We start from the raw sequence: 15745 nt of genomic DNA, 5'->3' as shown, positions 1-15745 counted from the left end.
GTGTATATGTATTTACTTCTTCTCTCCATGATGAATACTTAAGAGAATTATTGAAACATAAAACGTTCTATCTGGATGAAAATACTTAAATCCCAAATGGGGTAACTGAAGAAGAGACCACATGAAAGGAATCACTCTCCATCTCAACAACAAATTTCAAGTTACACATGTGACAAGGATAGTATGATTATGCGACCTCGTGAGCTTTTCCACAGCCAGCCACGAAGTGCTGATGCCGAGCTGGTGACAACCATCCAGCAACCAGTAGGTCACGTTCCTGAAGAATAGTCAGGAATATGAAAAATGCTCACTGTGCATTTTCAGGTGAAAAGGTAAATGACAAGGCTGAGCATATAGTACGACCACAGTTTGCAAATTTTAAAACCTATTTTATACACAGACTTTTAAAAGTCTGAGGGGATGCACAACAAAAGTTAACTGTGGTTATATCTGGATGATAGAAATAATAATTTTTTTATTTTGTCCTTTCAACTTTATTTTTTAAAAATTCAAGAATCTGTATTATCTATATATATAAAAGGCTAAGCGACTGTCCGACCATCCAACCGTCTAGTACCTATGATGTGCACTGACCACCAGGGGGCAGATGCTCAACACAGGAGCTGCTGAGCTGCGGTGACTTGGCTGCGGTAGTTCTCAGGTGACGCAACCCAGAATCAGAGAGGAGGGAGCCCGATTCCTTGTGGGGCTGCGCGATTCCACCTTTGGCGTGAGTTATGTTGTTGCTGGGGCACTGTCGGCCCCGAATCTGGTTTACTGTCGAGTTGTGGTGACCACAGGCGCCCTTTGAGCTGCAGCACTGCCCCAGGTTCGGCGCGGGGAGGAACTGCGGGAGGTTGGCTCCAGGACGTGTCCGGCCCATCTTGCCCAGTCCTGCCCCACCAGCCACCTTCTAATTAATTTCCTTTCAATGTGCACAAATCTGTGTATTGGGCCACTAGTTACTTTTATAATCAGAAAAAATTTTTTTCAAAAAACAGAACCTTCAGGTTTTGTCCACTGGCTAAGTAGCAACAAATTTTTCACACATTCAATGCAGAACAAAATTGAATGTGTGAAAAATAGTCCAAAATTTGGACTATTTCTTGCCTAGTCCAAAGAAATAATATTATAACCTTATTGTGAATAAAATTTTTATAATTACTATTATTTGAAATGCAATCCAAAATGAACTTTAACTCTATTTATCCACTTTTCTGGCCTCAAAAAAAGTCACTTGGTTGGCATGGCTCATTGGTTGAGCATTGACCTATGAATCAGGAGGTCATGGTTCAATTCCTGGTCAGGGCATGTGTCTGGGTTGCGGGCTTAATCCCCAGTGTGAGGCATGCAGGAGGCAGCCAATCAACGATTCTCTCTCATCATTGGTGTTTCTATCTCTTTTCCTCCCTGAAATCAATAAAAGTATATTAAAGAAAATAAAGAAAAACCATTAAGAGGAACCCAAGAGCATATAACCAGACTAAATAGGAATGCAGCAACTGAGGAAAACAGAATGACCAAATTGTGAATGAGTGACAGGTTTTTCCAGGAGAACAGTTAGCTTTTGATTTAATTCTGTTGCAGATCTTAGCCCTCAGTTTCATTTCTTGAGGAAAACACCATGCACTTCTTATTAACGCCAACCTCAAAATGGTAATTCCAAATCTCTCTGAACTCTTTACTCCATTATGTCATACTAGTGGCCCGGTGCACGGATTCGTGCACATTGAAAGGAAATTAATTAGAAGGTGGCTGGTGGTGTGGAACTGGGCAAGATGGGCCAGACACGCCCTGGAGCCAACCTCCCGCATTCCCTCCCCAGCCAGCCACACCCCTGGGGTGGTGCCATGGCTTGAAGGGTATCTGTGGTTACTGCATCTAGGCAGTAAACAAGATTTGGGGCTGACAGTGCCCCAGCAATAACATAACCCACAGCCGAAGGTGGAATTGCTCAGCCCCACGAAGAATTGGGCTCCCTCCTCTCTGGTTCTGGGGTGTGTCACCCGAGAACCGCTGCTGCCAAGTCACCACAGATCGGCAGCTCCTGTGTTGAACGTCTGCCCCCTGGTGGTCAGTGTGCGTCATAGGTGCCAGACGGTCAGACGGTCGCTTAGCCTTTATATATATAGACTAGAGACCTGGTGCACAACATTTGTGCACTGGGGGGGAGGGGTGTCTCTCAGTCCGGTCTGCGCCCTCTCGCAGTCCAGGACCCCTTTGGGAACGTCCACCTGCTGGCTTAGGCCCAATACCCAGTGCGTGTCATAGCGACTGGTCGTTCTGCCGTTTGGTCGATTTGCATATTAGGGTTTTATTATATAGGATAACCACTCACACTCGCCTTAAGTGCTAATTTAACATCCACATTTTCAATCCAAAAGTAACTCACACCCAAGTTACTTCAAAAGGAAAGTCAGTTTCGCTTTTATTAGGTTAATGTCAGGAGGTCAAGTCTCTAATACCATACAGGGACACAGGGCCATCCAGCTAAACAGCCATCATCAGGCGGAAGTAAGAACAAGATCTGGGCATCCTTTTCCAGGTAAAAGGTTAACACTTCACCAAGCTACTCGGCTGGACTTATAAGATGCCAAACAGATGCATCCATCAACGTAAGGACAATGAGATCACATAATCATTCTCCCCCTTGTCAAATGTGTAACCTGAAATTCATGGTGAAACGTTCATGGCTGGAAACTTTTATCAGTCCTATCAGGACGTAGCAGGACAGTTTTGGAAGCAGGAAGTATCCACATTAGCAACTCAAACTGACAAAATAATCATTAGGATTTTAAATTTAATAATTAAAACCCCTCAGTTTTATTTGTATAATACTGAACAAAAGCTACAAAAACACTTTCCTTTCCCAGAGTTTACAAGCCATCAAATGATTCCTTTAATAATCATTTGGGACACAAATTAAACAACTTAACATCTTTAACTGGCAGCCCCCATATAAAATAGTAGTTGTAGAAACATCCTACTCACTCATACAGAGTTGAATTTTTTTGCTTTGGGTTAATGTCCCACAGCTTCTTTTTACGGACAACATACTCATTGCTGTGCTGTCCATACAGAGCTTCGAATTCTGCTACATCTTGCCGAAGGTGGTCAGGCACTACAAACGGGCCTGCGGAATTTGAATTGCGTCTGTTGATTTAAAAAAAAAATTTTTTTTAAATAATTGACCCAGCTTTAGGTGACCGAGAATAATACAGGGTTAGGCAAAAGTAGGTTACAGTTGTTTGTATGGCAAATACAGTGGGGCCTTGACTTACGAGTTTAATTCGTTCTGTGACAGAGCTTGTAACTCAAACTACTCGTATGTTAAATCTTAAAGTGAACGAGTGAGACACGTGATGCTGGGCTGATGTTGTGGCATTCACTGTGACGTTCGCTGCGCCAACTAGCGGAAGCTGGCTCGCAACCCGAATTTTAGCTTGCAACTCAAAGCAAAAAATTGGCCGAGAGACGGAGCGTATCTCGAAAAACTCGTTAGTCGGGACACTCGTAAGTCAAGGCCCCACTGTAATGCCATAATTAATAAATAATAATACAAGAATACACAACTATAAACCTACTTTTGCCTCACCAACATTAAATGGAAATAAACATAAAGATAGTAACATGTTATGTGGTATTATGATGCAAAAAAACAAAAACCTGCTACCAGAGAATTTAATGCAGAGAAGTTACCTTCCACAATTACAGTCAAGAAGTAGATGTGCCTGACTACTGAATAAGCACTTTTAATTACCTACTTATTCTTGCTACCAAGAGCACATTTTTTAAAACTCCCGGGTTTAAAAAATAAAAAGAATCAATGTTGCATTGATTGTAACTTGTTATAGTGAACAATGAAAGTTTTATTATAACTGCTATTAATTTAAAGTGAAATCGAGACTGGTACTTAATAAAAAGATTTTTTTTTAAAGGGAATGATTTTAGCACTCTACAAAGATGCAGTTTGAGTGTGGGCTCTACACCAGATTGCTGGGTTTACAATTCGGCTCTGCTGTTTACAAGCTCTGTGAGCTCGTAACTCAAACTACTCGTATGTTAAATCTTAAAGTGAACGAGTGAGACATGTGATGCTGGGCTGATGTTGTGGCATTCACTGTGGATTAAATGAGTTGTACTATATGGAAAGCTCTTAGAATAATGCCTGGTATATAAGTGTAATATAAATATAGGCTATTATAATTTTAACTTAAAACAATTTCTCCACTTAAAGAATCCATGAAAATGACTGTGCAAAACAACTTTACACAACCTCTTTAAGAAATGTAGAAAAAACCCCAAACTTTTTTTGTGTTTTTTAGCCCAGAAAAGAGTATGATATAAAAAGGTCACTGCTACTGACTAGTTTTATTTCTACTTATGTCTATTTGTTTCTTTAAAACTTAGCTTCAACAACCAGATGTTATTAAAAATCACTAACATTTAAGGTTAAACTATTACCTCATATATAACTTCCAAAACATCTCCATTTCTCCTATTTTAGCAAATATGCCAGTAATTATTAATAGAACATTCTCTTCAATGAACATTTTAAAGAACATTTTCTAGGACTGCCCCATAGTATCTTGCACATAGTGGGTTCTCACACTTATCAAGTGAATATCATCAGCCTTGTGATTTTATTTTTTTTACTGTCCTCACCTGAGGATATGTTTTTTTAACTGGTTTTAGAGAGAAAGGGAGAGAAAAACATGGATCAGTTGCCTCTCGTACACACCCTGACCAGAGATCAAACCTAAAACCTTGGTAGGTGCCATGGCTGGGAATCTAACCCACAACCTTCTGGTGTACAGGACAACACTCCAACCAATGGATCCACCCAGCTGGGGCAACCTTGTGATTTTAATGCAGTTTTTATGAATTTTCAACAATGACAAGCCATGCTATAAATTCAACCAAGATGGTCACATAAGGTTGTCGTCATAGATGCATATCTTTAGACAGAGAAGTTAGGGAAAGCACAAATGTAAAGTGCATTAAATTAACATCGCTTAAAAACACTTGAGTTAAAATGAAGTAAAAATTTAAAAACTGTACTTACTTATGGTCTTCACCTGAAGCGATAGTCTCATTATTAGGTGTTACTGAAGTTGTTCCAGACCCAACTAACATAGGCTGGTTTAAAAGACAGAAGAATGACAATAATGTTCTACCTGAAAATTGCCATTAATACTGATGACTGCTTACATAAATAAGCATGCAAACTGACAATATATGAGATTTATCTAAATTGTCTTTTGAATAGGAACACATTAATAATAAAAGTTTCAACAACCATAAATAGGCCCAAATTAACATTTAGGTAGCTTACCACATTCCAAAAAAATTTAAATGTCACTCAGTTTAAAATTCCCATTAGTTTTTTAAAAAAAATATATTTTATTGATTTTTTACAGAGAGGAAGGGAGAGGGATAGAGAGCTAGAAACATCGATGAGAGAGAAACATCGAGCAGCTGCCTCCTGTACACCGCCTACTGGGGATGTGCCTGCAACCAAGGTACATGCCCTTGACTAGAATAGAACCTAGGACTCTTCAGTCCGCAGGCTGACGCTCTATCCACTGAGCCAAACCGGTCAGGACCCATTAGTTTTATTGACTGCTCTCATCCTCCTGTGATATTTGTTCACTGTTTCCACACCTGCCCCCAACATGAGCCCTCAAATACATGAGAGCTATGAAGAGCCCACTAGCAACCTCATGGGTTTAGAGCTTGGCCTTGGGTGAGAGGAAGGAAGGGAGCCTATCAAGTCTGAGATTCTGCTTTAATGGTTAGTATTTACCACCTTTATTTTGAATATTTTTGTTATTGATAAGAAGTATCATGTCATCATACAAATGGTAACACTAGGGCATAGGGAAGTCAAATAACTTGCCCAAGGTCACAGAGACAATAGAAACAGCAATAAAAATCACAATAATTGGTCAAGAGCCAAGCTATAAATTCAGGTCTAGCTGACCCCAAAGCTGTCTTGGTCACCCTGTTCTAGAACCATCCAGACAAAATTACACATTATGAAAATTGTCTTTACTCAGAAATTTTCAGAAAATAAAAAGGACAATAAAAATAAAAGTTTCTTTTAAGTGTTACTTATATAGAATATGAACCTTGAATTTATTCAAAATGTAGAAGACTGCCAAAATATCTTTAAAGCCTAGAAACTCATCTCAACAAAATGCTTCAAAATATCCCAAGAACTGGTTAATTCTAACTTACATATTAAATTATTTTACATAAGAATTAACTCAGAAAATACTCCATACCTTTAAATCTTTTGGCTTCTTTTTCTTGCCTTTGTTTTTTATCTTGGTAGAATTAAACTAAAAAAGGAGAAAGAAATCACTGAACACTCAAGTAACAGCACTATGAAGCTACCATGTATTATACTATGATTTTGAGACTGGTCATAAGTTGAATTACATAAAATGTTTAACAAAAATAACACTATAGTGTGTCAGCCCTATTGTTGTGATTTATAACAGAAATTAAGAAAAAGTTTAATGTTGCCTAATGTTATAACTAAAATTACATTGTTCCAACATTTTGAACTCATTTTCAATAGTTTATATCAGACTTTTAAGATAATTCCGGGTACATGCTAATAGTATTTTAATGATTTTCCGTTTACTTAGGCAAACTAGACATGTGCACCTGGCCAGACACAGGAACACTGACAGTGCACTTAGGAGAAGCTTTAACCTCTCACAGGGTATCTTAGTTGTGCTTCCATGTGTAGCTGGGCAATACTTGATAGAATGGACTAAGACAAAACTTCAAGTATAGATGACTTGATCCTAAAAAGTCAGTAAACAAGCAATTTTCTGTTTGAAAACTGCCACAACCTACTAAGGAAGACAACTCTGGCATTATTCTAAGTTAAACTCAATTTGGAGGCACTCAAAACAAAGTCCCTTTATTTTTCTTAAAGAGCAAAACATGAAAATTTTCACAATTACAGATAACTTTTCATTTTTATGCCAGGAGATTATTCAAGAACTGCTTTCCTATTTCTAAGACTAACATTTATTAGTTGTGAAACTTTAAGGCCGTTGTCTAATGTAAGCCTCAGCGTTTGCTGATTTGTTCCAATTCCAAGGGGCAGATTGGGATTAACTTCCTAATGAAATAGTAAATGCTATCGGAAGTCCTCCAGATTGGGTTCTGGCAGTGCCACCTAGGATGGAGCTACACTGGCCTGGGTCCTCCCCCTTCCTTTGGCCAACACAAACCAGAACACAGCATTTAAAGTGATCAAATGACTCACTGGCACATCCCCGCTGTCTTGTTTCCTCAGCACAGTGCAGCGGCTGTCTGCAGGAAGAGAGACCGTTTGTGAGCAAGTGAAGCATTAACATCGCCATATAATACACCAAAACGGGTGGGGAACCTTTCTCCTGCCAAGGGCCATTTGGATATTTATAACATCATTCGTAGGCCACACCAAATTATCAACTTAAAAATTAGCCTGCTCTATTTGTTCAAACATTCAATTAACTCATCCCTAATGCCTTGGCAGGGCCAGACCACATGATTACTCGGGCCTTGGCGGGCCAGACATTCCCCACCCCTGCACTATAGCTTTAAAGAAAACCACCCCAGGTACACTGACACAGACTATGTTCTATGCCTCATTTGGCTTTGACACAAGTCTAGTTTAGGAGGCAAGGGTGAAATGGCTAACTAAATGGGAAACCAGCTTCAAAGAACCACAAAATTTCAACCCATTTCAGCATAATTTGAGTGCCTTCTAGGTGCCAAACTCTATGCCAGGTGTTGGGAATAGAGATGCACAAAACAGTCCCTGCCACCCACACACCTGTTTCTACAAAAAAGACAACCAGGCAGATGCCTGCCACCCAGTGTGCTAACTCCCACAATAAATACATGGGAGCAAAGCTGACGGAATAATGAAGTCTTCAAGGGGAGAGGCCCAGAGGGATCAGCAAGGGCTTTGGGGAGGAAGGGGCTTGAAATGAACACGCAACGGGGTGGGATGTGGCTGGAGGAACTGGATGAGCAAAGACAGGAGGCAGGAAAGCATAGTGCAGGTTGGGACATAGTCATTGGTGTGGTGTCGATTCAGAAGGCAGATGGGCAGAGTGACGAAGAGCCCAGATACATGATGTGAATTTAATCTGTAAGCAAACTAAGCAAGTGGTTCCCAAAGAGAATAGTTACAGGATCAGACAGATGTTCCTCAAGAGTCCCTAGAGCAGCGGTTCTCAACCTGTGGGTCACGACGACCCCTTTGGGGGTCGAACGACCCTTTCACAGGGGTCGCCTAAGACCATGGGAAAACACATATATAATTACATATTGTTCTTGTGATTAATCACTATGCTTTAATTATGTTCAATTTGTAACAATGAAAATACATCCTGCATATCAGATATTTACATGACGATTCATAACAGTATAGCAAAGTTACAGTTATGAAGTAGCAACAAAAATAATTTTATGGTTGGGGTCACCATAACATAAGAAACTGTATTAAAGGGTCGCAGCATTAGAAAGGTTGAGAACCACTGCCCTAGAGGCAACGTAGGAGGAAGATCTGGAGGGGGAGGGTCTAGGTATGGAGACCAGTTTGGAGGCTACTGACTAGTGCACGGAAAGACCACTGCGCTCCTTGCTAGGAAGTGGGATGGACAGGGAAGGAGAGATCCAAGATGAAGCTCATTTGAACTGCTGACAAACAAGGGATGGAGTAATAGGGAGAAGGAAGAATCGAGACCAATTCCAGGCTTCCTGCTTAAAAACCGGATATACAACCATGTTACTGACCAGATAAATCCAGTAAGTGGGACGTAAACGAGTTCAGACACATTGCTCTCAAGGGACCTCTTGGCTTTCTACACAGAAATTCCAACAGGGAAAATGCACCCAGACTTCAGGAGGCAGGTTGGGGCTCCCAACTACCATAGCATTGGTGACATTAGTGAATATCTTTATCTACAAGATCCGTGGACGTTTTAAACTTTAAAGAAATATAAGTACTTCTAATGAAAGGAGACGAAACTGAAAATGTCAGGGTAAAGGTGAGAGGCAGAGCTACGGGACTTGAGAATCTGTTGGCCAGTCATTTGCTGCTGGCTTCCGACTCTCTGGCTGAGAGCAGAGGAAGGGTTACAGCCCGGTGGTCTGTGCATTTTAGGTACAGAACACCAGAATCGGAAAAATGCACACAGTGGGAACTGTGTCCTTTTCAGTTGTCCTGTGGTGTGACCCAAACATGCACTGGGTTGTGCAAGCTCAGTCCCGGGACAGCATTTTCTTGGCAGCAGCAGCAAACTGATGGAATACATTCAGGCGTCCCGTAGCCTGTCACTCCAGTCATGAAGACAGTCCTGGAGAGAGAAAGCCATCTCTACGTGGGTGTGCTCTTCACAAGAACCACAGCAAAAGCAAGCCTTTAGTTCCTTATATGCATTTGAACTTTGTAACATGTGACATTTTTGTATAGGGCCAGACTTTTAATGTACATTTTAAAACAAACACCACGAGCCGAAACCGGTTTGGCTCAGTGGATAGAGCGTCGGCCTGCGGACTGAAAGGTCCCAGGTTCGATTCCGGTCAAGGGCATGTACCTGGGTTGCGGGCACATCCCCAGTAGGAGATGTGCAGGAGGCAGCTGATCGATGTTTCTCTCTCATCGATGTTTCTAGCTCTCTATCTCTCTCCCTTCCTCTCTGTAAAAAATCAATAAAATATATTTAAAAAAAAATAAATAAAAATAAAACAAACACCACGAAATTTCCAAGTCTAATGCCTAACAATAAAGTCAACTTCTGATGATGGGGGAAAGGGGAGAGGCATTACCCTAAGACTTACATGTAGTAGCAAAAATAAGAAATTCAAATTAATTTGGAATCTAAAATGTCATAATTTAAGCAAAATGGGACCACAGAGATCACTGGCTCCAAATTCTCTTATTTTAATGATGAAGAAGCTATGAATCAAGAGAAGCTAAAGAATTAACCACCAGTTATCATATTCAGCCAAATTGCACTCCGAGCCCTTACCCAAACAGGTCCCTGATTGCCGTCCATCCTCTCTAGGCCTGGAGGTCACTCTGTCCACACCAGGCTTTCCTCTTCCCGGGAGAATGCATGTGCTCACTCCGACGTCTGAACCCACTTATCCCCTCTTCTCTCACTGGGCTCACCCCCACATTATACATATATTCATCTTATTCCCTTTTGAAGAGCAAAAGGTGCTGAGGGCAGGGAATAGCTAAACATTCCTGAATTCCTTGTTAACATGTAGCATGGGCCGCAAAGCAGCGTAAAAACAAGCTTTTTAAGGAATGAGGGGAGAAGTGAGCCAGAGCCCACTATGCCTGACTCGCAGTTCCCACTCCTCCCACAGCAGAGGTGCCGTCTGTCTGCTTTAGGTTCTGCAAACATCACCTCCTGCAGCCATTTTCCTGACTGCTCCAGATCAAACCCATTTCGTAATAAATTCTGTCAACACACAATCTCTGCCACTACACTGTCAAAATATCTAAGATGAGAACAGTGATCTGAATATGTCCACAACACTGAGTTCCATAGAATAAAAAGGTTTTAACATGAAAAAAAGTACTATTCTTAATCACTACCCTCCACAAACACACATTTCCCCCCTAAGATTAGGTATAATATAAACTGAAACTCGACCCACATACCCATGATATCGAAGAATTCGTCTAACGCATTGTGCAAGGCTGGGAACTTGTCTCTGTGTTCTTCCAGCAGCCAAATCAGACACCGGGCTTCCTTCAATGATGCCGACTCGCAGAAATAGTCAAGTTGCTTTCCTTCTATAGAGTTTAGTTTATGACCATACTTCTCATTCCAGAGAAAAGTCATGATGCTAAAATCAAGCTCCTTGAGAGATGCTCCATAACGAGAAAAAAAGGATTCTGTGGCATCTAAGCCTGTGATAAAAACAAAACCCAAATCAGATGGAAAACCACTTAATGCAAAACCACATTCACCTTCACATTTTGAAAATGGTTCCATTACAATTTGCTTACAATTGCAGTGAAAACATGTAAATACTTGAGAATAAACTTGTTTAAGCTATTACACATTTCATAAACACCACTTAACATGGACATGCTAATTGCAATAATTCATATCTATTAGTTGAATAAAGTGGGCCAAAGGCTTCTATTATTAGTTATTTTTATTAAACTTAGAAAAAGGAATTAAATTTCTTTAAAATACAGCAATGACCTTCTCACTAATTCATAATGACTTTCATTCCAATCAGTACAAACTAGCAAGATTTTATAATGCTTTACTACACATATTCCATAGTAACAAAACATCAGTAATATGCACAAAAAGTAATATTCCCAAACATCCTTTAAAACAGGAAATGGTTAGACAACAACTCTGCCTGCAGCCGCCTTCCCCAGTGCCTGCTTGAGGGCCTTGGGCAAAGAGCCTGGTTGGGCCTTCCTCAGCCAAACCAGGAAAACGAGGAGAGGAACAGTTTTATAATCCCGTGGTTTACAACAACACAGGTACTTTTCTCCTCATCCTTAGAGATGGTTAGTCCTGAGCACAGATTTGCCTTAGGTGATCCTAAGCAATTATTCCATCCATTCTTCCCTCTAACTTTTCCATTAAGGAATCAGACTTCTGAACCACAGGAACCCAGAGGGCACGACACGGGGTGGGCAGGGGGTGCTATGAGCCCATGGCTGGGCCCGGTATTTACAGTTCTTACATTTTACACGTTTACAAATATTTAGCATAATACGGGACTGGATTTTCTAACTGACTGAACTTTTTTGTGTTTACACCTTTTGAAAGTCTATATTATAACCTTTCTGTAAAATAAGCTATAAATTTTGAGTTGGAAAAACAGTATTTTTAATCATACCCATTTGTAGTCTTACTTTAAAAAAAAATCAAAAATAATGACAGGAAAACAAAAAAAGACTCTGAGGCCCACGTGTCCTTTCTACTAAACTGCATCTCTAACAGTGAAGGACATACCGAAGCTATTAAGTTTCTGGATCCAAGTAGCTAATTTTGGCTCCACTTCTTTAAGTTCACTCAAAACATGCAGGAATATCCTTGTTTTGACTCTATTCTTTTCTTGAACCAAGTGACGAATGACATAGTCCACCGCTTCACTTAGAAAATTTCTGCTGGAAAAACAGGTTGTGTAGTCTTCTGTGCTCAAAACCTTCCAGGAGAGCAGCTCTTTGAGGAGCGTGGACGCGTTCAGCACCCCGGACTTGATCTTGTCGGCATACTGCTTGATGCACTGCAAGATCCTGTCGTCCAGGAACTGACAGCTCTCAGCACTGGCCACAGTTTCTAAGGATAAACCACAGCGGTCAGTTACAGTGAGAAATAGGACCAACCTGCAGAGATAGAAACTTCGAGAGAAATGCTGTAACATTACAGAGCAATATAAACATGGCGCAGGTGGATTCTTCATGTTGTTTTAAATAAACAACTCAAGAAATTTTAAATTAGAAATCTAAGTACAGGGTGGGGCAAAAGTACGTTTACAGTTGTTCATATAGGAAATAATACAATAATTAATAAATAATAATACAAGAATAAACTCTTGTGTTTTGCTCAGTCACAAAGGTACGTTTTTGCTCCACCCTGTATTTAACAATACCTTTAAAAAAATATAGAAGTTCACGTTCAACAAAACACAAAAAAGTACCTTATCTCCTTCACTCTGTACCACTCATGTAACACCTGAAATTTTATCCTTTTAAAATAAAGTTACTTCCCTCAACCATTCTAACCCAGCTTCATCAACTACCTAAAATTATAAATTTTATATCCAATATAACATGTTTATACCCAGTAAATATGTTTAGTCATTAAGAATACTAAGGGGTTTTTTGGAGTTAAAGGGATCATTTATTCAGTTACAGATTCAATTAATATTTGGCAGTTCTTATTATTCATCTTATTGTTGGATCCTAAATTGCAGACCTGTGGACTCATTGACTACTAGTCAGAAAATATCTCAGAAGTTCATCGTCCTGTCCACTCATCTTCCTACAAGATGGCCATTTAGCCTCTTGAAGCACGCAAAGTTAAAATACCAACATTCACTGAAAACTTTTTCAGTAAGAAAGATCATTTTGGTTGATTTGTGAAACATTAATGGAATACTAGATGAAAAAAATAAAGACAGCAAGAGGAAATATTTTATTTTATAGATGGCCATCGTAGAAAATGAGAATAACTTACTTCCAGTCATCTGGAAGTATACATACAGACCAACATGTCCACAGAAACAGTGAAATTACCAGATATGTTCCCACATTGATCATGGAATGATGACAAGATGAACATAAAACAAAAAGGCTGTACTAGGCACTCTCTATGGTACCTTTTATGAATAGCTTCATTTGAACTCAGCATTATTTCAGATAATTAGTGACTTCATAGTTCACAGTTTTGGTACCTAAATCCACATAGTGGAGTCTACAGACCATCGTCAAACATTATTTCCACCTTCAGTTCAGTAATGAGTAAACTCACAGTCTGCCCCAGGTTGGTGGCAGGTAGTGTTTTGAATCCCTGTGTACTGCTTCCAAAATCAGTGCTCTGTGTACCACTTGCTCCCGTGACAGTATTAAAATATTAACGGAAACCTAAATTTCAATTCAGTAACAATTAACCTAAGTCCCAGTAGGATGAGTATTCACATTTATAGTCTAGGCGAGAATACATTAGTGTTATTATGCCTTGGACTCCAGCATACCTTTCTGCTCTTCCGTTTTGGGTGGATTACTTTCCCTTAAGTCCTCTTCCATTCTTTCTTGTGCTAATTTTTTTGCTTCCTGTTTTTGGATCTTTCTCTTCAATTTTTTGTCTTCTTTCAGTCTTAGCTTCTCTAGGCTGATAAACATTTACAATTAGTGATAATTCACCTGTTATAAATCCAACTATTTTCCTTTGGCTACTATAGAAAGCATTCTCTAAGCAGTAAGTTAGGAGTGTTCCTTTCTAGTCAGAGCTTAGCCTGCATCTTCTGTTCAAGATCAAAAGTTGCTGACACGTGGTTAATGCAGTCAAACTAACTGTACTTGTTTCATGAAAACCAGGGCTTCAGGGGACTGAGTGACTTAACTAAAGATGGCACATACAGATGGTATAGATATTATTTCCATGTTCATAAGTTACTGCTTCAGGTGAATAGGAATAATAAAAATTACTCTGCAAGATAATACATGTACACACTTATTTTAAAAAAAAGATCCCACAGTAAACTATTATTTTCACATCCCAATAATGGCCCACAACTACGGAATTTGGTTAATATGGTTACAATGAATTCTCTTCAACAAATAGGTCTGTTCCTCTTTTCTTTTGCTTCTTCTTGGTCACCAATGATGAAAAAAATCATTTATTAGAATGGAAAACAAGAGGCAGGACCAAAAAGAAAAGCAAAAAACATTGAAATTATTTGATCTGAACAAGAAAACACAAGGAAGGAAATAATTTTGACAGTACATTGAGTATTTCAGTGTGAGAAATAAGTCAATGGTTCAAAATGTTTGCTGAAGAGAGATAACAAGAAACTATGCTTTTGGAATTAAAGTTTAAACACCTGCGAGCTAAGTATACAATTTTTATCTAACTGCCAAATCTATTAATGAAATGTCATTTCACAACATCAAATGTCATAATTTTACTTGTAAATTCAACCACTAAATACATCTATGATTCAAGTTTCAGTATTTAACCATTCCAGGCTAGTTCTCTTTAAATTTTAAATATCCATAAAAGGCATTTTAAAACCACTTAATTGGACATGTGTGCACAGCCAATTCGAAAACAGCATAATTTAGAAATTATATTGTAAAAGACATCATGAAGCTAGTGATGGATTGTTAAAAATCTTACCTAGAACATTTCTGTTTCAGAATAGGTTTTGAAGGAACCTTCTTTTCTTTTACGACTTTGTGTTCAAACTTTAAATAAAACAAAGATACCAGAAATTTGTCTTATACTCCCAGGACATAAAGCACAAAACCACAAGAAACAAGCATTTCAGAAGCACACACAGTCAATGGTCAGTTTGGCAGAGAACAGTGATGATGCTCTGACCCAGACAAAAGCCCAGAAAACTTTAGTAAAATAATGTATTGAAAAGAGAAACAAGAGAGTACACACACTTTAGCAAGAAATGTTTTTCAAATTAAAAGTAAGCGGAGATCAAATAAACTACAAATCTATATATACAAAACCCTAATATGCAAATAGACTGAACAGCGGAACAACCGAACAACTGGTTGCTATGACGTGCACTGACCACTAGGGGGCATGTGCGGAACATGGCAGGCATCGACTGTGGCGGGATGGTGGAGCAGGTGAGCAGGGGCACAAGACCAAGGCGCTGTCATTGGGGCGAGCCTCTAGTGGTTACTGAAAATTCTTTGCTACCATGTGCCACGATCCCGCCGGGTGCTGGTACCTGCTGCCGGCGCTGGCCCCCGCTTACACCCGCTACCAGTTCCGGAGCTGCTGCTCGCACTTGCTGCTGGCACCCAGCGCTGACCCCGAAAACTTGGTGCCATCAGCGGGTGTGAGCAGTGGCTGCCGGCCCTGATTGCCCCTAAGGGCTTCTCCACCTCCCCCTACTCCTGAGGGGCGATCGAGGCAGCAGCCACCGCTCACACCTGCTGACAGCTTGGTCCCACTCTCACCCACGGCTGGCACCAACCCCAATCGCTCCGCACTGTCAG

At 39.9% G+C, this 15745-nt stretch overlaps 1 protein-coding gene across 15 annotated transcripts in view; it reads right to left on the bottom strand.

The window, feature by feature from the left end:
- TTC3 (tetratricopeptide repeat domain 3) overlaps positions 1–15745 on the bottom strand; it is a 106388-nt gene that overhangs the window by 27651 nt on the left and 62992 nt on the right. For all 15 annotated transcript variants that reach the window (XM_014467244.2, XM_023743322.1, XM_014467252.2 and 12 more), the window contains 8 exons: positions 14904–14971; positions 13759–13895; positions 12015–12341; positions 10691–10942; positions 7289–7335; positions 6288–6344; positions 5066–5139; positions 2992–3153 (listed from right to left, as the gene is read on the bottom strand). In XM_014467244.2, the coding sequence (XP_014322730.1) occupies positions 2992–3153; positions 5066–5139; positions 6288–6344; positions 7289–7335; positions 10691–10942; positions 12015–12341; positions 13759–13895; positions 14904–14971 (1124 nt within the window). The remainder of the gene's footprint in view (positions 1–2991; positions 3154–5065; positions 5140–6287; positions 6345–7288; positions 7336–10690; positions 10943–12014; positions 12342–13758; positions 13896–14903; positions 14972–15745) is intronic.

The sequence above is a fragment of the Myotis lucifugus genome, unplaced genomic scaffold (assembly GCF_000147115.1).
Source record: "Myotis lucifugus unplaced genomic scaffold, Myoluc2.0 scaffold_384, whole genome shotgun sequence".
In the NCBI taxonomy this organism is placed as follows: domain Eukaryota; kingdom Metazoa; phylum Chordata; class Mammalia; order Chiroptera; family Vespertilionidae; genus Myotis; species Myotis lucifugus.
The sequence above is the reverse complement of the archived record's forward strand: the minus strand, read 5'-3'. Positions and strand labels throughout refer to the sequence as shown.